This window comes from Lepidochelys olivacea (genome assembly GCF_965140295.1).
Source record: "Lepidochelys olivacea isolate rLepOli2 genome assembly, chromosome: 1".
Taxonomy (NCBI): domain Eukaryota; kingdom Metazoa; phylum Chordata; order Testudines; family Cheloniidae; genus Lepidochelys; species Lepidochelys olivacea.
In genome coordinates this window covers 47,159,850-47,187,698 of record NC_140411.1, presented here as the reverse complement: position 1 = coordinate 47,187,698, position 27,849 = coordinate 47,159,850, and the positions used below count along the sequence as shown (strand labels likewise).

At 42.4% G+C, this 27,849-nt stretch overlaps 1 protein-coding gene across 1 annotated transcript in view; it reads left to right on the top strand.

The window, feature by feature from the left end:
• The first annotated feature begins 6,324 nt into the window (after positions 1 to 6,324).
• Positions 6,325 to 27,849, top strand: part of FLT3 (fms related receptor tyrosine kinase 3) — a 75,401-nt gene continuing 53,876 nt past the window's right edge. Inside the window, exons 1-2 of the mRNA XM_084617271.1 lie at positions 6,325 to 6,392; positions 24,068 to 24,192. Coding sequence (XP_084473397.1) covers positions 6,338 to 6,392; positions 24,068 to 24,192 — 180 coding nt within the window. The 5' untranslated portion in view covers positions 6,325 to 6,337. The remainder of the gene's footprint in view (positions 6,393 to 24,067; positions 24,193 to 27,849) is intronic.

Below are 27,849 nucleotides of genomic sequence, written 5' to 3'. Positions count from 1 at the left end.
GTACCAAGAAAACATTTTAGAAATACATTAGAACCAAGGACAGACTAGGCCCATTAGTCAATGAGAAGGGAAAGTCAATAACAGAAAACACAGCAATGGCTGAAGTTTTAAAAACACCGTTTTTGTATCAGTTTACACCAAAAAGGTTAGCAGTGGCTGGATAACTAACATAGTGAACATCAGTGTAAATGGGGTATGATCTGAGGCTAAAATAGGGAAAGAACAAGTTAAGAGTTAGATGTCTTCAACTCAGTAGGGCCTGACAAAATACACTGGGACCTGGCTGAAGAGATCTCTGAGCCATTAGCAATTATCTTTGAGAATTTGTGTAAGACGGTAGAAATAGCGGAGGACAGGAGAGGTCCCAGAAGACTGGGAAAGGACAAATATAGCTCCTGCTTATAAAAAGGAAATCAGGACAACCCAGTAATCAATCAGTTTAACTTTGGTACCCAGAAAGACAATGGAACAAATAATCAATGTGTAAGCACATAGAATATAATAAGGTGATAACAGTCAACATGGATTTGTCAAGAACAAATCATGTCAAACCAACCTAATATCCTTCTTCAACAGGGTAACAAGTCTTCTGGATGTGGGGAAGCAGTAGATGTGAAGTATCTTGACTTCAGTAAGGTTCTTGATCCTGTCTCACTTGACCTTCTCATAAGCAAACTGGAGTAAAAGCCTAGACCAGTATTTCTCAAATGCGGCCACAGTGGCCTCATGTGGCCACCAGGTACTTTTCTTACAGCCTCAGGCTCCTGGGTGGTGATTGTGAGGTGCGGGGGGGAAGCAGCGGCCTCTCCCCTGGAGCCACCAGTGGGGGTTGGTCCCTGCCCCCTTCTGGAGCCACAAACACTGTAGGAGCAGGTGACCACTGTGAGCTCCCCACCTTCCTAGGGGCAGTGGGGCTTGGATTTTGGGCTTCAGCCCTGGGGTGGTGGGCAGCAGGATCTGGCCATGCGACAGTTGGCTTCATCCCCCAGCCCCAGGGCTTTGGGCCCTGGGCTCATTCCCACCACATCATCCCTGGTCCCTGCTGCATCTTCCATCCCTCAGTTGTGCAGCAGGACCCCAGGATCCAGCCCCAGACTCACCCCCCACATCCCCCGCTACCTCTTCCAGCCCCTCATTGCCCCGGCCCTCCTTACCTACTTTCCCATCCAGGGTTTAATTTGTCTCCCAGCTTGCCAGGGATGAGTAAGTCTGCTGTGAAAAGTGATATTAACAAATATCACTTTTCACCGTAGCAGACTTACTAGCTAGCAAATTTTTTTAAAAAATCAACCAAGAAGAGCAAAACATGCAAAGCACCTTATTTGTGTTTCTATTCTGTTTACATCCAATAAAGATTAAAGACAACTGTACATTCTTTTTATTATTGAATCTGTAAAAAACCCCTACATAAATAAATTGCTATGATTTGGGCATGGATATGTGCATATTTATTTGTTTTTCCTAAAGTTAATTAAGTATTTAAGAAAAAATTGTCAGAGCAGCTACCAAAAATGTGTTGTGAGAACCCCTGGCCTCGACAAACCTTCTATATGATGAGTACACAAGTGGCTGGAAAACAGAGAGTAGTTATCAGTGGTTCACAGTCAAATTGGAAGGACATATCAAGTGGGGTCCCACAGTATCTGTCCTGGGTCCAGTTCTCTGAATAGCTTCATGAATGATTTGGATAATGGCTTAGAGCAGTGGTTTTCACTTGTGGTCCGCGGACCCCTGGGGATCTGCAGACTATGTCTAAAAGTCTGCAAAAGGTTGTCATTACCCACAAAACAGTGGTTTTCAACTGTTGGATTCCTGAGGGTCCGCAGATTGTCTAAGGTTTCCAAAGGGGTCCACACCTCCATTCAAAGTTTTTTAGGGGTCCGCAAATGAAAAAAGGTTTAAAACCACTGGCTTAGAGAGTATACTTATAAAGTCTGCAGACAATACCAAGCTGGGAGGGGTTGCAATTGCTTTGGAGGACAAGATTAGAATTCAAATTGATCTTGACTCACTGAAGAAATTGTCTGAAATAAATACGGGAGAAATTCAATAAGGACAAATGCAAAGTACTCTACTTAGGAAGGAATAATCAATTGCACAAATACAAAATGGGAAATGACTGCCTAGGAAGGAGTACTGCAGAAAAGGATCTGCGGGTTACAGTGGATCACAAACTAAATGTGAGTCGACAACGTAATACAGTTGCAGAAAGAACGGACATCATTCTGGGATGTATTAGCACAAGTGTTGTAAGCAAGACATGAGAAGTAATCCTTCCACTCTACTCAGCACTAATAAGGCCTCAATTGGAGTATTCTGTCCAGTTCTGGGAACCACACTTCAGGAAAGATGTGGACAAATTGGAGAAAGTCCAGAGGAGAGCAACAAATATGATTAAAGTTCTAGAAAACATTACCTATGAGGAGAGATTGAAAAAACTGGAGTGGTTTAGTCTAGAGAAGAATAAAGGAGTGGGAGGAATGATGATAGTCTTCAAATAAAGGCGGGAGGAATGATGATAGACTCAGATACATGAAAGGTTGTTATAAAAAGGAGCATGACAAATTGTTCTCCTTATCCAATGAGGGTGGGACAAGAAGCAATGGGCTTAAATTGCATCAAGGAAAATTTAGGAAGAACACCCTACCTGTAAGTGCAGTTAAGCACTGGAACAAATTACAGTCTTAGGGAAAGTGTGGAATCTCTGTCTTTGAAGGTCTGGGATGGTCTAGAAAATAATACTTAGTCCTGCCTCAGTGTAGGGAACCGGACTAGATGACCTATTGAGGTCCCTTCTAGTCCTACAGTTCTATGATTCTATGAATGTGTTGGGGTAGAGGAGGTGAACACCATAAAAGTTTGTTGTCATAATTAAGGCTACGTTTTAGTCCATGTCTTTTACTAAAAATACCAGTGAATAAAACTTGGGGGGGGGCTGCCTGGGGACCCCGTGGGTGCTGGGGGAGGACGGCCCGGCTGCTTGAGGAGTGCGGGCGGTGGTGCGTGGCCCGGGACCCCCGCTGGTGCTGGAGGTGGGATTGGCAGGACCGGCAGGCTCCCTACCTGGCTCTGCGCCTTCCCTGCAGCAGCAGCAGAGTTTGGCTGTAGGAGGGGGTAGGGGGGTGGGGCATGGGATGGGGTGAGGCAGGCTCTGGGCAGTGTTTACCTGGGGGGGGCTCCCCATAAGCGGCGACATCCCCCACACTTAGCTGCTAGGCGGAGGCGTGGCCAGGCAGCTTTGCTGCGCGCTGCCTCCACCTGCAGGCACCGCTTCTGCCCCTCCCATTGGCCACGGTTCCTGGCCAATGGGAGCTGCGAAGCTAGCGCTCTGGGTAGAGGTAGCATGCGGAGCTGCCTGGCCATGCCTCTGCCTAGCAGCTGAGCAAGGGGAATGTCACCACTTCCGGGGACCGCCGCCCAGAGCCCGTCTCACCCAGTCCTGTGTCCCAACCCCCAGCCTCAGCCCCTTCCCACACCCAAACTCTCTGCTGGGCGCGAGGGCGCGGTGGCCCAAGACTTCCTCAGCAGTGGCCAGTGTGCCTGGTGCAGGGGCTGCCTGAGCTGCCCCTGAGCCAGGCGCACTGGCCACTGCAGAAATCACAGAGGTCACGGAAAGTCATGGAATCTGTGACCTCTGTGAGAAACTCATGGCCTTAGTCATAATCCATAGTGGTGTTCCTCAGTTTGCAATACCTTCTTTAAGTTCCCAGGAATCCTATATTTTCTTTCCTGCTTTAGGGAACTTTTTCTTTCACACTCATCTGATTATCTCCTTCACTCCTCTTCAGATCTCTGCAGCTTCCCATTTCCCATCACATCGTGTTTAAACTTGTTTTCATTTCAACATCAAAACCCAACATAACTGGCCTGGCCTACATCTCCAAGCTAGTCTTTTTATCACATTGCTGGCTCTGCTTTGCCAGTGACATCAACCTCAATGCTCTATTCATTCACTTCTGCAATTGTCTTTGTGACATTTTCTATGCAATCCTCAATGTGTAAAATGCCTTCCCAGATTTGGTCCATCAAGCTACTACACTCTTTTCATTTAAATCCTTCCTAAAGGTTCATTTTCCATGATGCCCATAAGAAATTATTCAACCAATATTAATAACAAAAAATCCTAGTCATTGCTTCTGCTGGGTTTCATAGAGCATCCTAACTACACTGAGTCTGTCTTGCTTAGACTGCAAGCTCTTTGGGGCAGGGATTGTCTGTATTTTGTTTCTTGTACAGTGCCAAACATATTGTTAGTGCTTCATAAATAATCAATAAAATACGAAGAATAAAATGAAGAATAATGAGAAGTTCTGGAACTACACCACCCCCTCTCACTCCAATGAGTGATGATATGGGCACCCTACCTGAGGCAAGCAGCTTTAATGAGCCAAACTCCATCTTTCCAGCCATTGCCAATGGATGTGAAAAATTACAGGAATAATTGAGCTACAACATCAAATGCATATGTGAAGAAAGATATGGGGGTGTAATTTAGAGACTAGAGCAGAGGACCAGGATAGGCTAACAGTGAGGGCCCTCCACTTTTATATAGAATGACTCACTAACTCACTGTGAGAGTGGGCAAGTCAGGTGATCTTTTTTTGTAGTCTAGACAAACAAGCTGTAAAGCAAGCCACACTAGGTCCTCACAGCTGCTGTAGCTATGTTTGAGCTTTCCTGTGGAAATTAATAGCTTCCTATACCCACCCACACAAACTGCTGCTTTACTCCTGTTCCAGCTATTAGAAACTGTCAGGGTTCCTTCCCCACTCTGAACTCTAGGGTATAGATGTGGGGACCTGCATGAAAGACCCGCCTAAGCTTATTCTTACCAGCTTAGGTTAAAAACTTCCCCAAAGTACAAACTTTGCCTTGGCCTTGAACAGTATGCTGCCACCACCAAGCGTTTTAAAAAAGAACAGGGAAAGAGACCACTTGGAGACGTCTTCCCACAAAATATCCCCCCAACCTCTACACCCCCTTTCCTGGGGCAGTTTTGATAATAATCCTCACCAATTTGTACAGGCGAACACAGACCCAAACCCTTGGATCTTAAGAACAATGAAAAATCAGTCAGGTTCTAAAAAGAAGAATTTTAATTATAGAAAAGGTAAAGGAATCACCTCCGTAAAATCAGGATGGAAAATACATTACAGGGTATTCAGATTCCAAACACAGAGGATTCCCCTCTGGGCAAAACCTTAAAGTTACAGAAAACAGGAATAAACCTCCCTCTTAACACAGGGAAAATTCACATAAAACAAAAGATAAACTAATCCACCTTGCCTGGCTTACCTATACTGGTTGCAATATTGGAGACTTGGATTAGGATGGGTTGGAGAAGATGGATTTCTGTCTGACCTCTCTCAGTCCCAAGAGAGAACAAACACGTAAACAAAGAGCACAAACAAAAGCCTTCCTCCCCTGCCAAGATTTGAAAGTATCTTGTTCCCTTATTGGTCCTTTGGGTCAGGTGCCAGCCAGGTTAGCTGAGCTTCTTAACCCTTTACAGGTAACAGGACATTGCCTCTGGCCAGGAGGGATTTTATAGCACTGTATACAGAAAGGTGGTTACCCTTCCCTTTATATTTATGACAGAAACACAAGACCAGAAACTTCTCATTAAGAGTTTTAAACTGAGCAGGTCAGCTGATAGATTCTGACGAACAAAGTCTTAATCATCAGGAGAGGGCTGCTCTCACTCAGTTTTAAAGTTTTCTCCCTCTTGTGATGACATATGTTGCTGTGTATTTCCATGAGACATTTAGAATCTTGCTCGGATTTTTGCTTTGAATCTTCCTCTTTCGGATTGTTATCACAGCTTGAATGATGCACCTCCCTAAAGATACCAACAAATTACGCGGACTTTCAGCCATAGACTGAGCAGCAGAAACTGCATTTGCTTCAAAAATTGGATTGTAATTAAATGGCCAAAAGTCAGCTCTGTCCAACCTGCCCTGGTATATTTTTTATCAACACTTGTGAGCTAAGGTTTAAGGGAACACAAGAGAGAGAAATACAGTGGCACTAACAGATATCTAGTCTGGTTCACATAATACAGCTCCTTCTGCAATGATCCTTGCAACAGAAGGAAGAGGCTCCCTGTCCCTCAAAGAGGCCCTTTATTCCCCCTCTCACAGCCATTTCCTTTGGGTGCAGGTCTCAGTTGTATACGTTCTTGGGCCCTCAGCTTTTGAAGAAGTGGTTTCATGGTGTAAAGGTTTGTGGTCACTGACGCGCACCCTTAAGAGAGCCACCTGCTGCGCTCAGTTTCACTCAGTTGGGCCTGGGGACTGCAGGCTCCAGTCAGGCAGGAGAGTCTCCGGCACCAGCAACCATGAGACCACACCAACCCAGCACCTGCTCCAGCGGCAGCCCTCTTCAGCTGCTTGGTAAGGGCACACACAGCACAAAGCCTCCTCCAGTCCTCCCTTACTATTATCTGATTCCTTTCTCCTTTTTTTCTCTCACTGCTGCATGACCACTCTCTCCCTCCGTCTATCCCCTCCTGCTTCTCTTCTCTTTCCCCTTCCATGGCTCTTTCACTCATTCTTTCCTGCCCACCTCCTTTGACCTCCCTCTCATTCTCTTTCCCTCCTTTCTTCTATTCCTTGAATACTGTTCTCTCTCCCTGTCCTCTCCACCTTCACAATCTCCCCTTTCCCCATCTTTCAGCTTTTACTCTCAGTGCACCCAAATTCATCTCATATACAAGGAAAGATTTCAGACTTAATGACAAAGTGGTTGTTTTCCAGTGTAAAGAATGCTAATACTGACTTATTTGGATTGTTTTAAGCAATATGGGGCAATTTCTTAGCTAAACCTTGTATGGAATACCATGGCAGAGTAAGACTTAATATTGCATTTGTGGGTTACTTGGTGGTGTTTTAGAGTAAATTGTGTTGTTTCGCATTTTTGTTCTAGGGTGTAAATGGAAGAATACATCATATTAAAATGTAGCAACTTCTGCCTGATTCATTGCTATTGCAAAGCTTTTAGTTTTTAAAGACTTGGTTTCCCATTTTAAAAAATTATTCCAAATGTTTTAATGTTAGGAGAAGTGGAGACCACATTTACTGTAGGTGAGATGCTTCCAAGCTACTTTCCTTTGTCTCTGAAATAAACTTTCCTTGCTTGAGGTGAGCTTGATCTAGTTGTTACAAAATTCAGGATTGTGAATCATGAGAGAGGTGTGCTTTTTTTTTCTGGCTCTGCCACAGCCCTGCTGTATGACTGGGAAAGTCATTTCATGATTTTGTTTCCCCAACTGTAAAAAGTGGATAATAAAACTTACCTGCCTTCCAGAGCTGTTATTAGGGATGGTTCATTAATGTTTGTAAACCTATTTGAGATCTGCCAAGGGAAGGCACAATAGAAATGAAAAGGATTATTTTATGACCTCCTGCTGCAAATGACTCTAATGAAATGAGCACTAAGCAAAACCTGTCAGGCTTAGATTTTGGTGCATTTTATTCTAGAAAAGCAAAGGATGTAAACAAAGTACAGTAATCTTTGTGGGAATCAGAGTTAGCATAGCATCCAATTCTGGGCTGTTAGTCTTACACAGCGCTTTAAAAACTAACCACAGTGTTACTATTAATTGTTATTATCTGTATTACTGTAACACCTACAGACCCCCACTGGGATCAGGGTCCCATTGAGTTAGGTGCTGTACAAACAGATAGTGAGAGACATTCTGTGCCCTGAAAACAAGATGGACAAAGGGTAAGAGAATGGGAGTATTATTATCTCTATGAAGAAAAGGAGTACTTGTGGTACCTTAGAGACTAACAAATTTATTTGAGCATAAGCTTTCGTGAGCTACAGCTCACTTCGTCGGATGCATTCAGTGTATTTTCTGAATGCATCTGATGAAGTGAGCTGTAGCTCACGAAAGCTTATGCTCAAATAAATTTGTTCGTCTATAAGGTGCCACAAGTACTCCTTTTCTTTTTGCGAATACAGACTAACACGGCTACTACTCTGAAACCTGTCATTATCTCTATTGTGTACCATGACTAATTGTGCAGATATATGATTTGTCGGTTCAGAAGTACAGCAGGATTTTCACTGGGGATCGTTATCTCCATACATATAAAAATGTGGGTTTTTTTAAAAAAGATGTCATTTTTAGAGTAGGAATTATGACGTTAGTGAGTGATAATGAGATTCTTAAAATTGAAGTAGCCATTTCCCAAGACTTTGTAAAGGTTCTTCATTATTACTCAGAAGTTTGAACTGAAAACCAATAACGTAGCAGGTCCAGGTCTGACAGACTTTATCCGGCTGATATAAAAATGTTATCATAAAACTGTATTTACCCAGCTGTATTTACCCAACAGAGACTCTCTAAAACTAAGATGAAAAGGAAAATATAAAGTTAAGACTCCCACTCTATCTTTACTTCATATATCTGCAGTTGCAGAAATCTCTGAACAAAGAGTGTCCTATGTGTGTTCGTTGCTGCAATAACCAGGCAGCAAGAATTTGGAAAGGAAGCCTGGGAGCATTATGAACCAAAACTTGTTTGTTTTATGACAAATAAAAGCTCCTCCCCTTACTGCTTTTTTGGCAATCGCAACCAGATTAGACACATGTGGTTAAAGGTAATATTATCTGGGGTGAAATTAGCTTCATTTGCACAAATCCAGGCAAGTGAGTTACTGATTTAGTTCCCAGTCTTGCAATGATGTTAATGGACATTTTGCATGAGTAAGAACTGCAAATTCAGGCCCTAAAAAGCTCCAGGTGGGACAGCAGTTTCTCTGATTCTGCAAAAGCTAAAAGACAATAACACTGACATACATATCATGAAACCTATAGAAAACAAAACTGAAGTGTGTAACATTCCTGTACGGGATTACCAGAGAAGTCTGAGACTGGAGATTTCATTTCTATTTTTTAAACAGATAACAGAATTATTTGGGACCTAGTTTTCTCCAGAATTTGTCAGTCTCACTGCAACGCAAAGATTACCTTCTTATAAACCAACGGATAAAACACTCCAGAGCATGTTCAGACACAGACCCATGCCACTGCCAGACATGGTAAATGAGTGAACATCCAAGAGGCAGAATCATGTTTTATCCTGACTACATTCTCTCCTGAAGCATGTTAAACCTTTACACAAGCCAAGCAAATTCTTTGTACAAGACTAGTACATGCTCTGCTTACATGGTGAAACACAGTGGGATCTACAGGATCACAATGTATCTTTGCTTTGTCATATATTATCAAATATTTTATGGATCAAAAATTTAAGAAATATTATTTCTGAGATGAAGATTCCTGAGTGTAAAAAGGATTATTTGGATTTTTGCAACTGAATAAAACCGAGCTTGGTCTGTCCATGCTGTATTTCTTTTGAAGATGGACCCTAGCATTTTCATTTTGGGGTACCAAAGTTTGCCCAACTTTCAAGCAGATAGTCATTTGGAAGATAGTCAGGGGATGCACTAATTCAGCATATAACTAGCTACCATCGACAGGCTCCTGTCCCTGGCCACTGGCCTTATGTTCTGGATCTGTGCTCATCAACAGTGGAGACCTCAATGGGAGAGATTGCAGGTTCCTTGCACTGGTGCACTGAGTGGACTTTCTACTACCAAAGGGAGATGGTATATCCAGGGCTGAATCAAGGCACAGGATTAATAAACTATCCTAGTCTACTCTTATTTAGGGTATGTAGAGATCTGTATGTATATGCAGAATATAACTTTCAAAAGAGCTGAATATAAAATAGCAAGAGCAGTATCATTTAGACCCATTCACTCAGTTACTGTTGTCTTTGCTGCCATTTTGCTCTACCAAGTTGAAGCAACCAGTAACTAAGAAAACTCTCTCAAACACCTCGTGGAAATGTTCACTCAAAAATCCATGGACATGAGAGTAATGCTAATGTCAGAGATAATTAAATGGGAGAGCCAGGTTGTGAAAAAGAATTTCCAGAACAAAAAAAAAAATGGAAGAGCTGTAGAGGGTAACAAAGAAGACTAACAACCAATTGCAGGCTCACAAAACAGCAATGGAAGAGATCAAGGACTTTTCAGTTGCAGTGATCAAAATTAAGAGGAAAGCAGGACTCAGCAAAACTAGGCCACCGCCAAGAACATCTCTTGTATTTCTGAGTGGGCAAGGAAGACCCAGCTTTTGATTCACTTTGTGTTTAACACTGTTCCTCAGTTCCTTGACATATCCTCCCACAGAGGTGCTACAGGAATCAAAATAGAAGCACAATGCAAAATACTGGACTAGGGACTGTTGGTCTCTGTAACCCTAAGATCTAACAGGGACATTATGTTTGAAGGATAGAATCTTCTTCTTCCTGACACACTTCATGGAAGCCAAAAGGTTAAAAAAGACAGGATAGCTAATGTGTGGATGTCTTCCACCCAGTTCAGGTCCAGCTAGGATAGTAAAGAAATATCTGTTGCCTTTTCTAGGGTACATCCTTGGAAATCACGCTGCTTAAAAAAGCAAACACCCCCCACCCAATTGATTTGTATGTGTTGTAAAGTAGAACAGTAATTACACTTATTTTTACAGTATAGGTTTAATTGTGTAAGTAAGATTTTTGTGATATATGAGATATAAGTATGTTTTGGACAAATACTGATTGGGTTACAGTGTGTTCCTTTATGGTGTGAACACATTTAATTTTACATTTATAAAATTATTTTATAGTTGCAATTTTTTTCACAGTTATCTGGCTCATTACCATACATGGCATGCAGTGGTACATTAGCACAAAACCTATTATTATTTTAAATATTTTATTGATTCATTTTTACCTCTTTTACACTTTTTAGCATAGCTCTTCTTAACTTGCCGACAGGCTCCTCCTCCCCCCAACAACCAGAACACAAGGAAACCAGCTGTAGTGGAAATTATGTTTTAATTCAGACGGGAAATGTATACGGTACTAGGGTGACAAAGAGTATCATTTCTTCAGTAGCTGTCAGTGACATATACATTCTTGTGTTTTCATTTCTCTATTTCATGGAAACTTTTCTCTTTGGAGGCAAGTTATTATGGCCCAGACCCTGCAGCGCTTCCTCATCTGAGTACTTCATACTCACAAGAAGTTAGTAGCTCCATTAACAACAGTGGAACTATTCTTGTAACAGGACTGAGCCCTCAGTGTGTAAACCTGAAGGGTATTTTTGATATCCTTTTAATAAACAGTGCAAAAATTCTCGTATTATCAGGTGAAGCTAGTGGGTTTATAAACATACTTTGGTTTTTAACTGAATAAATTGCATGGTTTTCATGGAATGGTCACATGTTCAATTTCCATAAGCAAATCACTGTATATAGCCAAGAACACTGATGGTCCAAAGCCACATGATGATTGGCTAGTTGGCCTTTTTTGGTTATGTCTGTCACAGCCATTTACCAACTCCCAGTCCCATCTGGGACTTCAGCACGCGCACACCCACACACACAATACTCTAGGTCCCTGGATCAAGGTGCAGTAAGGGACTGGTTAATATGGGGGACAAAAATAAGGAATCCTGTGAGGATGGAATATGAATGGCAGCAGTTATGGGGTTATGGAGAGTAAGTGTCTAAAGAAGAAAAAGTCACTCTTTAAATCCTTCCACCAACTGGCAAGTTACTATTTCTTGTTTGCAGTGTTGTTGTAGCTGTGTCGGTCCCAGGATATTAGAGAGAGAAGGTGGGTGAGGTAATATCTTTTATTTGACTATTTTTTGTTGGTGAAAGAGACAAAATGTTGAACTACTTCAGGACTGGTTGGTGGCCCTTTCTGCCACGTTTAACCTACTTTCCAAACAAGGAACTTTTCAGCAGTCCAAATGTTTATAAATTAAAGTGAATTGAAAATAGTTGTCAAGCCATAGAGTGCTGCTGGAAGAGCACTGACAGCAACAGGGCTTCATGTGGGCACAGGAGTCTACCTGCACAGAGCTCATTGCAGTATCGGGGCCCATGCGTCCAACATGCTTCCACTGTAGTCAAGAGAAGTTTTGCCATTTATTTAAATAGGAGCATGATATGCACTCAACTCCCACAAGGAAAATAACAGTATGGTAGTTTGAGAAATGTACTTCATAATATTTAAGATGCAGAATCACAGGGACTGAAGGACAAGTATCTTAGCAAGGTGAAAGGTAAATGAAAGTTTGGATAAAAAGAACATCAGATTGGAAATAAAGTGTACATTTTTATCAGTGAGGGTAATTAACCATTGGAACAAATGACCAAGGCTCGGGGTGGATTCTCTATCACAGGCAATGTTTTAAATCCAGATTGGATGTTTTGCTAAAAGATCTGCACCAGGAATTATTGTGGGGAAGTTCTATGGCCCGTGTTATACAGGAGGTCAGACTAGATGAGCACAATAATCCCTTCTGGCCTAGGAATCTATGTATTTGTCCAAGAGTTCTGAAAGAATTTAAGAAAGAAGTGGCTGAGCTGATCACAAAGGCATACATTCGCTCATGAAAATCAGCTACTGTTACCAGAGCTATGGCAAATCCTATGTAGCTGGAAATATTGGAAAGAGAGGCAGAAAAATGGAAAGCTAATTAATAGATACAAAATAATCCAACACATAAATTCATTCAATGGGAAAAAGAAACCTGGACAGCATAAATGATGAAACAGGAATAGGAGTGACAAACAGCAAATTAGATACACATTTGTAATGCAAGATGACAGCAAAAAAAGCCAGTAAGAGTTTCAGCAGCATATGCAGTGGTATCACAAGAGAAACACTATTGATCTTTGTGTCATCATTATTCTCATTGTCCCAGAGAGGAAAACTGAGGCACAGAGAGGCAAAGTGACTTGCCCATGGATTCACAGTGAGTCAATGGCAGAGCAGACAAAGGATCCAGGTGTCCTGGCACCAAGCCAGGTGTACAATTGAAACAAAAAAATTTAGAAAACAGGTGCCACTGACAAAAGAATATAATGCAAATCCCAAAATGGGATCACTTATCTAAAATCCCTATGAATCTGGCTATGATTAAGCTTATACATGACCATTAACCAGCCTTTTCTAACTAAGGAAGGTACAACAGTAAAAAGTAAAAAACGAGAAATAAAAATTGATGAAATCTATTCCCAGGGTGCTAAGAAAAGGTAAGGCTCAGTAGGTGGAGGCCAAATTCTTGCAAATGGTGATCAGGAAGAGGAGACTGATAATGAGTTAGAAGTGATGTCGTAGGATGGGGAGGTGAAGGAGTACATTCCTCTTCCCCCACAGCTGATGATGCACAATGGAGGATGAGAAGAAATTTTAGGAAGATTGAAAACTGATTGGTGAGCAGAGCTTTGATATACTTGTTACAGGTGTGACAGTCATTTTCTCTGAGCAGGTGTTGTGGGGAGGGCTGAAAATGGTGTTCCTGAAGTAGGCTGGACAGAAGCTGTTGCTTCTCCTTCATGTATCCTAAGGAGAGATCTTTTAGATTCAGGCCTAGATGAAGGCACAATGGATTGGACAAACTGGAGATGTTTATTATCAGAACAGCCAAGAGAGATTTGTTACTTTGTTTATCAGACTGATGTAGTACCTCTTCAAGAATGGGATAGTAAAGTCCAACAGAATAGGCAAGAAGATGAATGCACTTGCTGAATATTTATTGCTGCTGCACTTAGTTTATTTATCCTGGCTCCAAAAATAACATTTTTTGTTTCTTCAGAAATTATAGTGCTAATCTGGAATTTTCTTTCAGCCTTGGGGATCCTTCCAAAAAGGGATAATAGTTTAAGATTGATATCTTTGAATAAAAACCAGAGGATGATTGAAATAGAGCTGTTAACCAAAAACACCAATGTGAAAGAGAAAATTAGAAATGGGTCTGGTTTCCAGGTTTTAAATCAATATTCTGGTGATGTAATATTTATATTATTGTAGTGTCCAGAGGCCCTGTTGTTCAAGATGCTGCCCAGAAGAATTTATAGTCGATGAGCATGTCTACACAGTTTGTGCACCTATTTAACTAGTTTTTAGTTATTTGTGTAATCAGTGATTTAGTTAATTTGGTGCATAAATTTTGCATAGACGAGGCTTAAGAAAGCATTTACAAGTAATTTTTGTTAAGAAAAATGGAATGCAAATCCTTAGCTTGTAATTAGAGAGAGAACTAGTTAAACTAGTTGTGAGCTGTGAAACTACCCATAAATTCAAAGACATCAAATGAATTCATATATATTCAATACACATTGCTCTGTCTGAAGCAAATCCCATAAAGGAAATATGGAAAGGGAATTTGATTATAGGGTGTAAGGAATAGTTTGCATGTTACATAAACAACTTAATTGAAAGAGATCAAAGTTAGCATGGGGAAAAATGTAATAGGTGAAATCCTGGACCCACTAAAACTGAGGGCAAAACTCCCATTCACTGCAAAGGGGCTAGGGTTTTACCCAATGTGTCAGCCTGAGAGTAAGTGGGTGTATCTTTCAATGACTGTTGTGCCTGCTTTCTCCAGGGCTGAATTTAGCCCATAGTGTGTAAGACAGTCCAAGTAGGTTTTACTTGCATGCTAAAGGAGTGCAAAGATGTAAATTGATGATGAAGTGGATTTTAGCCCATGAACGCTTATGCCCAAATAAATTTGTTAATCTCTAAGGTGCCACAAGGACTCCTCATTGTTTTTACCAAATAAAAAGGACACCACATTATTGGATTTATTTTGACACCCATTCGGGAAAGGGGGCTGAATTATTTCTGTTCAGACTCCAAGCTCAGCACTTCAGAAGCTTCAAAAGGGAGTTCATGCTTACCAGACCTAACTTGTACTGTTCATGAAGGTGAGATGCTTATCTAAGACTTTTATCATTTCTTGTCTTCACAATCTGAACCATCATTTGTTCTATCAAATTTGTGACTTGGGAGTCCTCCTGTACAGAATTACATGTATGCTAGCTTGTTTTCGTTATTTATTGTTTTATGTTCTGAACCTTGTTGCGTGTACAGATCTGTGACTGCAGCGAAATAGTCTCACATTGAACAGCATGGACCAAATCCTGCTGAGAATTCAATGGGTAGGTTGGTGCAGGAAGAAGATGGAGGAAGGAAGCCTTCCTTCTGCCTCAATACCTCCAAGAAGCAGGGCAGGATCTCCACCTAGTGGTAAGAGGGGGTACTGCCACTAGTTCCACCATTACACCAAGGAATTGGGGAAGATCTTCAGCAAAAATGCTGTGGATGCAGACTGCTGCTTTTATGAAGCAGTAATAGGGTGCATCCACCTGCCTCTCTCTCCTCACCACCAAAGAAACTGTGAGCTAATCTTCTCTGCAATTGGAGGATGGCTCTGCATATATAGTTGAGCAAGCCCTACTCCCTTGCTTTCCCTCTTCTTTGCTTCTCCCAGTAGTAAAGGGTAAAGTAGGGAAGTAAAATGAAGCAGAGTGAAGTTTGCATGCCAAAGAGCTAGGAGATAGATCATACATTTTCTAGAAGCTGGGCATTTTGTTTCAGGTATAATCTAAGTGTCTGGGGAAGGTCTCACAGAGCTAAAATAGCGAGAGGCACCAAGAGCACTGAGAAGACTTGACAATATATTGCCTAGTCTAGAATGAATGTCCCAAATAATATGTGTTATGTGGAGACTGGTCCCAACTGAAAAAAAAGCCTAAGCAAATGCAAAGAATTATTTTGGTTGAAAGAAAATAAATGAAGTTTCAATACACTGTTTCGAGGAATGAAACTGCCAATCTTTTTGTTTGGTTTCAGAGTTTAATTCTGTTTTTGTTCAGGACACAGCAGCCTATTGATTCAGTAGCATAGGCTCCTCAGATGATATTACCGCATGCGCTCCGCTTTTCACTGGCTTCCTGTTAAATCCTGATTCAGATTCAAAGTTTCAGTGCTCCTTTGCAAAGCTCTCCATGGGATTGTTCCAATTTACCTCAAGGACTACTTCACTCTATGGGCTTGTCTACATTTCAAAAGTTGATCATGTTTGAACATGATTATAATCAATTGAGTTAAATGACATGGTGTTGCCCATGACAGACTTGTCAGTGTACACCAAAAATAATCATGCTCGCTGTCATGTCAACTAACCATGATTAATTATCATGATTTAAACCCTGGGGCTACTACAGTGCTAAACGTGATTTGTCCTGGCCTACAGTGATCGGCAAAGTTGTGGTCAGCAGCATCATACTCATGTCATCTAACCTGATTATTTACAATAATGTTCAAACACAATATAATTCTGTAATGTAAAAAATATCCTAATATGAAGGTATCCGTGGAGACAGATATATTCCTCTGGAACAATGGAGCTATTTAAATAACATTACATTGATGGGTGTGGTATAAGAACCAAGAGAGATGGGTAGTTAAATGGATCTGAGAAGAAAATTCAAAGGAGCCACACACAAGCACGGCCATGCATCGGTGGAGAGAGGGGGCGTTAGAGGTATATTGCCCCCGGGGAAGCATATGCACTGAACTATTAATGATATCATGTGCACCGCTCTCTGAAGCTGGGCAGCTACACTGGCTTGAGTTTAAGACAAGGGGCAATGGACCCTTCCTCACCATCGCTCTGGGTGGCTTGCACCTCGAGAGACAGTAGGAGGAGCAGTTCCTGTGCTCAGAATACAGAGCCAATAATAGTACCTGGCCATTAGATAGGAGACCATATCAGTACTGCCAACGCAAAAGATCAAAAAGAATGAGCCAGACCACCTCATGAATCAGGTCTCAAAAAATCATGAGATTGGCTGCACAAATTATTTTGGGGAAGTTCTATGGTCTGTGTGATCATCTAGTCTGACCTGTAGTACAATAGTCCCTTCTGGCCTTGGAATCTATGAATCTATGATTGATTGGGTTATCAGTATAGCTAACTCTGATAGGATATTTGGTATTTTTCTTAAAGCCCCAGCCTGACTCCTGATTTTTGAATGTTTGAGGTTGCCAGTACTGTGTCATTACTGGAAAAGTTTGAAACTTCCCACCCATCTATTTTCACTGCACACCTTTTAGTTTTCAAAGTAACTAGAGTGTAACTAAGCTGCACGAGTCTTTGCCTCCCACGTATACTTCCATTAAGTGTGTTACTGGACCAAAGACTTTTTTTGACAATTCCCTGTAACCACCTTCCTCTAACTTCTCTGCTTCTGTACTCTTTATGGGTGCAGGTTGTGCTGGAAAGAATGTTTAGTGTAATTCCAGTCTATAGGTAGGCTTATGTAGGCAGCCTTGAAAGAGTGTCCGCATTACTAAGAGGATCCATATTAATCTACATACAGCAAACTGGGTTTTAAAATGTTTTTAAAATGTTACTTGGGTTGCAAGGTCAAGCACTGAAAAGTTAGAAAATGCCACATCTAGGGTGGCCCATGCAGCCTTAATTCAGCCCCCTGGTGCATTCATCCTGTGCGCTGAATGGGGCAAGTGTCCTGTGGGAAAAATATTATGTGGTCATGACTGCACCATAGTGTATCTGCGACAGGGTTCTTTTCTTTTCTTTTATCTGCTCCTCCTCCCCTGCTACAGCTGGTTGGGCAGCTCCCAGGTGTCCCCAGTCCAGTGACTGCTGCTGCTTTGGCAGTGGTGTGAGCCTGGCACTTTAGAATGTTTGTGTGTTCTGTTATTATTTTGGCAAGCTTCCAGTTTTTTCCTGAAGGACACAAGCAAGAGATGGGAAAGGGCAATTTTTAACAGTTTATGCCTCAGCAAAAGATAACTAGAATTTCATGGGACAAAGAAAAGGCACTTTGTTAACCCAAGGGCATTCCCCCTGCTGACAATCAAAGCCTGTTGCAAACAATGACAATTATAGAGCTTCTCAAAGAAAGGTCACCAATGGCCCATCTAGCCTGTATCCTGTCTTCAGACAGTGGCCAATGTTAGATGCTTCAGAGGGAATGAACAGATCAGGGCAATTATTGATTGAGCCATCCCCTCTTGTCCACTTCCAGCTTCTGATAGTCAGATGCTAGGGACACCCCGAGCATGAGGTTGCATCTCTGATCATCTTGGCTAATAGCCGTTGATGGAACTTACCCAGTTCTTTTTTTAAACCAGTTATAGTTCTGGCCTTCACAACATCCCCTGACAACGAGTTCCTCAGTTTGACTATGTGAAGAAGTACTTCCTTGTGTTTGATTTAAATCTGCTTCTTATTAGTTTCATTGGGTGACCCCTGGTTCTTGTGTTATATAAAGGAGTAAATAGCACTTCCCTATTCACTTTCTCCACATCATTCATCATTTTACACATCTCTATTATATCCCCTTTTTGTTATCTCTTTTCTAAACTGAACGGACCCAGTCTTTTTAATCCTTCTTTATATGGAAGCTGTTCCATACCCTTAATCATTTTTGTTGTCCTTCTCTGTACCTATTCCAATTCTAAGATACCATTCTGAGATGTGTTGACCAGAACTGCATGCAGTATTCCAGGTGTGGGTGTACTATGGATTTATATAGTGTCATTAAGCTATTTTTACTGTCTTATTAACTATCCATTTCCTAATGGTTCCTAACATTCTGTTAGCTTTTTTGGCCACTGCTGCATATTGAGTGGATATTTTCAGAGAACTATCCACAGTGATTCCAAGACCTTTTTCTTGAGTGGTAACAGATAATTTAGACTCCATCATTTTGTAGATATATTGTTGGGGTTATGTTTTCCAATGTGCATTATTTTGCATTTATCAACAATAAATTTCATCTGCCATTTTGTTACCCAGTCATCCAGTTTTGCCAGCTCTCTCTGTAATTCCTTGCAATCTGCTTTGTACTTAACTATTCTGAGAAATTTTGTATCCTCTCCAAATTTTGCCACCTCACTATTTACCCCTTTTCCCAGATCATTTATGAATATGTTGAACAGCATTGGTCCCAGTACAGATACCTGGGGGACACCACTATTTACCGCTCTCCATTCTGAAAACTGACCATTTATTCGTACCCTTTGTTTCCTGTCTTTCAAGCAGTTACTGATCCATAAGAGGACCTTCCCTCTTATCTCAAGACAGCTTACTTTGCGTAAGAGCATTTGGTGAGGGACCTTGTCAAAGGCTTTCTGAAAGTACACTAGAGATCCACTGAATTACCCTTCTCCACATGTTTGTTGACCCCCTCAAAGAATGTTAATAGTTTTGTGAGGCATGACTTTCCTTTACAAAAGCCATGTTGATTCTTCCCCAACATATCACGTTCATCTATATATCTGATAATTCTGTTCTTTACTACAGTTTCAACCAGTTTGCCTAGTACTGAAGCTAGTTTTACTGGCCTGTAATTGCCAGGATAGCCTCTGGAGCCTTTTTAAAAAATTGGTATAATGTTAGCTATCCTCCAGTCATCTGGTACAGACGCTGATTTGAGCGATAGTTTACATATCACAGTTAGTAGTTCTGCAATTTTATATCTGAGTTCTTTCAGAACTCTTGGGTGAATACCATCTGCTCCTGGTAAGAATTCTTTATAATGGAAAATGTTAGATAATTTAAATATAGGAGTCACCACTACCACCACCACCTATAATATATTGAAAACTGCAAAAACAATCGCTGCAGGCTAGCAACTGATAAAGAAAGTAAAATAGAGAAGTCTTGTGTCCTAAGACCTTGAATAATATTTTATGGTCAATGAACCAGAAACAGTGTGCTATTCCTGAAATTCACATTCAATAAGTAATTCCTAACATTAAACTTAAGGCTGCTTTATCTGTGTATGACATTTCAGTTTTTGTCAGGTAGCATAGTGCGTAGACCCTGGAATTCGAAGTGCCAGATGACCATCTGTGAGATCATAGCTGTCACTTTATTAATTATTATTATTTCATTGACAAGAATCTGTACAAACATTCAGATTTATAAGGCAGTACCATCTTCTGGCAAACGTATGTCAAACCTAACTCAATAAAATTCTTCTTTCTGCTACCACTGAAAAAAACAAATCCTATGTTTCAGGGGCAAGATCTGATGTCACTTTATAATCCACAATCTCTGTTTTAGTTACATATAAACATAAGGTGCATTCCTCTCACTTTGAATAGGAACATTAGTGTAAATGATGAATTCTCTGTAACTTGAAGTCTTTAAACCATGATTTGAGGTCTTCAGTAACTCAGCCAGAGGTTAGGGGTCTATTTCAGGAGTGGGTGGGTGAGGTTCTGTGGCCTGCAATGTGCAGGAAGTCAGACTAAATGATCAGTGTTCCCTTCTGACCTATGAGTCTATGAAGCTATTACCCCTTCATTCTCTAGAAAGCTTGAGTTTCATGGCTGTTCTTCCTGGATATGACACTAGTGTAGTTTGCAAACTTCAGAATGACTTTGTCTGGGAATATAATAATTTTTCCTCTGTTACTTTAGCTAAACCCACTCCTGGTTTGAAAATAAAATCTAACATATAATTCTTGTGGATCAACAATCTGCTTAATGCTTAACTAGCAGAAAAGTAGCTTCTCAATTCAATATCTGCCCCAAAAAGCAAGGTCTTTGCCCTGGATATTAGCAGTTTAATTTGCTACCTGGTACTTGACTTTTAGCAGCATTTTCCCAGGTATGTACTTTAAGAACCACATTGCAGGATTGCAATTTAAATGTTGGGTGAAATCTTGACCGCACTGAAATTAATGAAAGTTTTACCATGGACTTCAATGAGACTAGGATTTCACCCTCTGCATTTATTCTTACACAGTTTTGAATGGAAATGAATAAATAAATAACACAGGCATAGTTTCTGGGACAGTGTTTTATTTCCATTCTGTTCTTTATACCATTACAATTCAGCTTTACCAGGTATGATTATCCTTACTCAGGATTCTTTACACAAAGTTCCAGATGAGTGTTTTCTCTCTCTACAGTTCCTACTCTGGGATATTGGGAGTGTGAATGACTAGCGGAAAGCGATCATTATCCGGTATTGTAGTTGCCAGATACCACAATGCCAAACTACGAACAGTGTAGGCAAACTAGGAGTGAAGAAGAGAGTTGGAGGAAAGTTGAAAATGTGATTGCAAGCGTTATTTCCTGCCTTGTCTCCACCTCAGCACCTTCATTTTCTTTCCATGTTCCAGACTTTGTAGAAAACTGTTGGCTGCCTTTTCACATGTATAGGCTATGTTTCTTCTCATCTCAAAACAACTGCATTTACTCCCCATTGATTTCAAGATCCAGTTCAAAATTGCCTTCCTTATTTTTTTTAAATCTTTTTGGACTTGCTCCTGCCTATTCTACTTCACAGACCTGGTCTGTCTCTGCTCATCTAGCATTTGGTTTCCCTCTGTCTCTGCTTGAATTTGGGCCATTGTATACCTCCATTTCTGTGTAAATCTCAGCTGAAAGTATTTTCTCCATTGCTTAAATCCAGTTTAAAATGGTGCCAACGGCACCATGGGTCTGAGCCCACATGCAGAAGGGGCTGCAGCACCCCACTCCACCTGAGCTCCACCCTGAGGCCCCTCCTCAGCTCAGTCTCTTCCTCCCAAGGCCCCACCCTTGCTCCTACTCTTCCCCCTGAGCCCCCACTCACTGCTCCCTCCTCTCTGCCCTGTCTCCTCTTCCCTCTGCTTGCTGTTCTCCACCCCCACCCCCACTCCCATGTGAGTGGCAGGCAGGGCAGAGTGTGGGTGAAGCAGGGGGCAGGGCCATGATCTGGGTGTCAGGGTCCACAAAAGATTAAGCCAGCCCTGCTTAAATCTCTAAATATTTGCTATTATTCAAGGGGCTATACCCTACCAGCGTTTATTGCTGTGAGCAAACTCTTCAAAGTCAAGGGATGAATTTGGCTCAACCTTAGAAGGTGAATGGCCATTGTTTGGATTAAACAGCTGAACCAAGAAAGTGATTAGAAGGATGGATGGGTTGAGCATTTGGGGTCAGATTCCCAGCTAGTATAAACTGGTGTAGCTCCCTTGAAGTCAATGAAGTAATGTTGGTTTATGTTGAGGATCCAGCTTTAGGTCTGTAAGGAGGATCCCTGATATGAAATGAAAAGAAAGAACATACAAAAAACAAGTGCAGAGCAAGGATGATAGAGAGGAATTTTGTGGAAACTGCCAATGAGAGATCCTGAAATAGCAAAGCACCTGAGGAAGTTGTACAGGTATCACATTTCCAAGATAGATGGACATAGGTTATCACATGAGGTTACCAGCATGACCAAACAGAATTTATAAACACGTAAATGAAAATGACAAAGGAGAAAAAAATTATAAATTCCCATTAATGCCTTATCTAAACCAGTGGTTCTCAGAGATATGTGTACCCCACAGGGTATGCAGAGGTAGGGTTACCGGACAGCAAGTGTGCAAAATCGGGACAGGGTGGGGGGTCATAGGTGACTATATAAGAAAAAGCCCCAAATATCAGGACTGTCCCAGGGGGTACATCAACTCCTCAAGATATTTGCCTAGTTTTACAACAGGATACCTCAAAAGCAATACTGCTGTCAGTACAAACTAAAATTTCATACAGACAATGACTTGTTTGAACTGCTCGGTATACTAAACACTGAAATGTAAGTACAATGTTTATATTTGAATCGATTTATAATGTTATGGTAAAAATGAGAAAGGAAGCCATTTTCCAGTAATAGTGTGCTGTGACACTTCTGTATTTTTATGTCTGGTTTTGTAAGCACATAGTTCTTAAGTGAGGTGAAATTGGGGTATGCAAGGCAAATCAGACTCCTGAAAGGGGTACATAGTCTGGAAAGATTGAGAACCACTGATCTAATCTGTCTTGGACTATCTGCAATTTTGGTGCCTCCATCACCTGCCTTGATTTTCTGTTTCACTGCTCAGTTATTCTTACTCTGACTGCATTTTCCTAATATCGAGCCTAAATTTTTCCTTCTTTATCTTTAGACTCTTGCTTCAAGTCCCACCACCTTAAGAAGCAATGTAAACAATGTGGCCGAAGCTTTTTAAGTATTTTGAAAGAACAGCTCTATGATGTTATTTTGGGATCCCATTCTTATTTATACAGTTGAAGGCTGACTTGAGGAGCTTATCAAAATCACACACAGATCACTCCTCTGAGTTAGTTCCTTATTTTTACTTCTCTTTTTCTTGTTTCTGTGCATGCTTAGGTCTTGGGTTACTGTATTACACCTATAGGGCTAGATTGTGGTTTTTTAAAGCCATGACCGGGCATGGGGCGAGTGCAGAGCCACACCACACCAGCAAGAGCACGAAAGAGATTATACCTCACAGCAAGCAGAATCTTTCCCATGCTACTCCTTGGGCACATGGAGAGTATAATTTGCTCGATCCATTGGAATGAATCAGGATGTTAACCCTTAGTGCCATTGCCAGACTCTATGGGCCACTGTGAGGTTGGGGAGGGGAAAACCAGGGCCTTACCTCCTTCTCACCATTCCCTGCCCCCTTTCCAGCATCCGGAACCCAGGAAAAGCAGAAGCAATGGTCCCTTTACTCCCCAGAATGCAGGGAGCACAGGGACAGCTACTGGGAGAGGCTGTGTAAGTAGGGGAAGCTTCTTGCTCTCCCCTCTGCCTTGGCATGGCTGCCCAGGGGTTGCTCACAGACTGGGACATAATGTGGCTTATGATCATTTTATCCTATCTTTAATATTATAAGTAGAAATGTAAGTCATAAAGAGTAAGGAAATTCCTCACTTTCTATGTAGGGCTAAGTACTGCCCTGGCTAGTGCAGCAAGAATGAGAATTGCTGGGCAGGATTCTATGGGTGAGCTGGGAGTGGGATGAGGACATGTATGGGGCTGCACTTTGCTGCTGCTCTGAGCAGGAGCACCCTGGGTTCCTGGGTGACAGACAAAGCATCTTGGTGACAACAGGCAAGTTGGAACATTAGCTGGCAGCTGAGAGATTCTGACCTGATGCTGCTGAGGCATAGACAGCATGACCCTTTAAGAGATTCTGACATCTAAGAGAACTAGAAGATGTGGCACATGATCCATAGGAGGCAGTCAGGCAGCCACCCAGTTCGCAAGTATAAAATCAGATTGTGCAAGTGCAGGTAAGTACATGGACTTTTGCCTCTCTCTATAGGTTTTGTTGCATCCTGTTTTCATTAAAATCATGATTATCCCCATGTAGATGACAGTATTTGTTTTCCATTTTGGTTTTGCAGTTCTTGCTGTTACAGCAATGACTCTCACTTCTGCCACAAGACAACATATATCGGAGATTACGTGCATGTTAATCAACCAGCAGAGTAAAGATTCAAGAACACTGGAGTCATCAGAATTTCCGGAGGTAAGCTAACAGTGAATGAATAGCCAACCACAAAAAATAAAATAAAATAAAATAAAAATTCCTTATCCGAGATTAGGAAAAATATTAGTAGAGAAAGAAGCTTTGAAATCCATGCTGAGTTTAATATTTTTGAACTAGAAATAAGATAAATATCTAAAATGTAACTTTTGATCATTACTATGAGATTGTCTCACATAATTTGGCCTAAATTATTCACCTCTGAGTATATTTTGAAATGTATAAAGAAAAGGAAGTGTACAGTTAGAAAGGCAAATAATTTGGACAGGGACTACGGCATCAAAGGTCGATGTGTGAATCAAAGCTCAATTTTCCCTTCCAGTGCTGAGTTATTGGAGGGCTTGAAGGTCAACAACAGACCCTGTGCAACTGAAACCTATTATTTCTTTTAGAGACTTAATTACAGAGACAATCCTATACACTCTTTTAATTCTTGGACAAATAAATGGATAGTTGTGCCACACCCAGAAGTACACAAACAAGAAGGTCCATGATTTTCCAGTGCTGGGTACCAAAAACGGAACACTCAAAATTGCAGCAACATGTCCTTCTGAATGCGAGAACATGAAGAATGTCCACTTCCTCCTGCCACAAGGAAATCAGATAGCACACATTTTTATGAAGATTACCAAGGGTTTCTCTGGGATGGTAATCCAATTTCTGTAATTGTATGTTCTCAACTGTATACATGGTGCTTTCTACAATATCCCATCGGTATTCATGTTCTGCTGCTTATGTCACATACTTTTCCATATCAGTCAGCTAATTGTTAATGTGATAATCCCATTTAGTAAATTCAAGTCTTGTAGGGCTAGACTGTGCCATTTTATTTTGCTGAGCAGAATAAGGAGGTTTCTCTAGCTACTCCCCACTGGCAAATGGGCAGGGAAGTGGAAGAGATGGACAGGCATTTGGATGGAAACTTGGCTTCACCCCCTGTTCCCCTCCATCCCTCACTGGGAACAGTAATTGGTCAGGCACAATGGAAGGACATAACATGCACCCTTCGATGTGCTGCAGTGAGTTATTTACTTTCACACACACTCCACCCCACCCCACCCCAAGCAGAAAGAAATCTTAGGGCTGCTCTTAGAATGGAGTAGTTACATGCCACCCTTTTACTCAGGCTGAGCCTAAAGGCTCAACTATTCTTCACTGGCTTTCTGAACCAGTGTAGAATATTTGTTTTTCCATTTGAGGTACTCCTTTAGTCAGGGCTTAATTTGTGCTGGGGCTTGCCAAGACTGAGCCCCAGCACCTCCAGGCTTGGCAGTTTGTAGCCCCGGCACCTCTGGGCTTGCCACGTCAGTTATGAATGTAAAAAAATTGCTTGAGTCCTGGCACCTTTCCCGATAGACAAAAGTGAGTAAATGCATGATAAGGAAGGTCATAGTGTATAGTCTGTTCCTTGGTACGGTACAAAGCGTGGAACAGAACTCCAGCAATATACAGAATGACACACAGCATGGTGCTAAGAGATTTCCTTGCCTTGGGTTTGCAGTAGAGGCCTGAAGGAAAAGGATGGTCGTGCAGTGCTTTTATCCATGGAAATACCTAAAGGTAGGTGAAATCTGGAGTGAAAGCTTGAGTGATGTGTGATCTTAGCCTTGGGTTACACTACAAAGTAAGGTCGAAGTAAGCCACCTTGTGTTGACCTAGTTGTTGTGCATGTGTCTACACTTCAATTTGTCTCCCACCGATGTAAGTGCCACGTTACAGCAATGCAGTAACACCACCTTCTCCAGAAGCACTGAGCCATGGTTGATGTACTGAGGATGGCGCAGAACGAATGTAGACACTGTGTTACCTGTGTGGATCCTAACCGTCCTCGGTAGCTTTCCCACACTGCCCGATGCTGACCGCTCCAGCCACAATTGTGAACTTTACTGCCCCGGGGTCACGGAGACCATAAGGCCCCTATCCCTTTAAAACTCTGTGAATTTTTTTAAATGCTTTCTCCTGGTGGTCCAGCGTGGCAAGCACACCTAGTAGCTCTTCACTGTTGTGCGCAACTGCCCAGCTGGCCATGCTGGCTACACATGTCAGACGTGCTCTTGCCTAGAGTAGATAGGAGATATTGGATCTCCTAGGCCTGTGGGGAAAAGAGGCTTTGCAAGCACAGCTACAGAAACATGGACAGGTCTGAGCAGATTGCACAGGGGATGCTGGAGAAGGGGTATGACAGGGATCAGCAGCAGTGCCACGTGAAAGCCAAGGAACTGTGTCAGGCATATCAGAAGTCCAGGGAGACCAACAGTCAATCTGATGCCGAGACACAGACCTACCACTTTTACAAAGAGCTGCATGCTGTACTTGGCAGAGACCCCACTACTGTCCCACACACCACCATGAATACTTCCAAGGAGCCCAAGTCACAGGCCCCTGGCATGAACAGTGAGGACAAGGAGCAGGTGGAGGAGGAAGAGGAGTATGGGGGACGTGCAACCGGCGAGTCCAGCTATGCTGCGAGCCAGGACCTGTTTGAGACTCTGTACCGCAGTCCAGTCAGTCCTAGCAGTCGAGCTTGGGCGAGCCTGATGCAAAGGCAGATCCTCGGGTAGGTGTGTACATTTATTTCCCATTACGGTGATGGTACCCACAACTTAACAGGACACAGCTATCAACTTTTCATGAATTTACGTGTACTAGGAGAGGTAGCAGTACAAACTGAGAGAGGCAGCGCGTGACTCTTGCATTTGGTGAAGGGGGGCACAAGTGCCAGAAGTTCCCTAGAGGTGGGATTGGCCCCGCTCACCACTCCACCCCGAGACCCCGCTCACACTCCATCCTCACTTTGCTCTGAGGCCCTGCTCCTGCTTGGCCTCTTCCTGCCCCCATTCCGCCTCTTCCCTCAGGGCCCCACCCCCACTCTGCCTCTTCCCTCGAGGTCCCCTTCCCCTACCTGCTGCTCACTTCTCTCCGGCCCCTCCTAGAGCCGCCTGCTGCTTGTTTCTTTTTGCCCTCTCTTGTCTTAAGGGCAAGTGACAGGGAGAGAGGCAAAGCAAGGGTGGGAAGAGGCGGAGGGTGGGTGAGGCCTCGAGGGGAAGAGGCGCAGCATGGGAGGGGCCACGGGGGAAGAGGCTGAGTGGCAGCGGGGCCTCGGGGCAGAGTGCAGGATGGGCCACAGTCCAGATGCCTGTGGCCCTCCACTTCTCAGGAATTTCTAGCGGCACTCCAAAGGTGGCAGGCTGATGCACCTCCAAAGGGGGTGCTTCTTATACCGGCATTTCTTCCAAGCCTCTATACCCACCACTCATGGGTAGCATGTTATCTGCTTTTTATTCCCCTCCAGAGTTAAGCCGGGGGGCGGTGTGTGTGCAGCAGTTTGTTTAGGTACAGAGAGGTGTCCCTTGCATTCTCCTGAGAGATCTCGATGAAACTTTCATGGAGGTACTCTGCAGTCCTCTGCCAAAGGTTTCCAGGGATGGCAGCCTTATTTCTTCCTCCCCGATAGGACACTTTCCTACACCAGTCAGCGATAACCTCAGCAGGCACCATTGCAATACACAGGCTAGCGGAAAATGGGCAGCAGCTGTCCTCTCTGTGCCTTTGTTACCCTCAGGGGTGAGATATCAGCTAAAATCACCACCGCCTGTGGAAAATGGTGCCAGTATTCAGTGCCAGTGCCCTGTATTCATA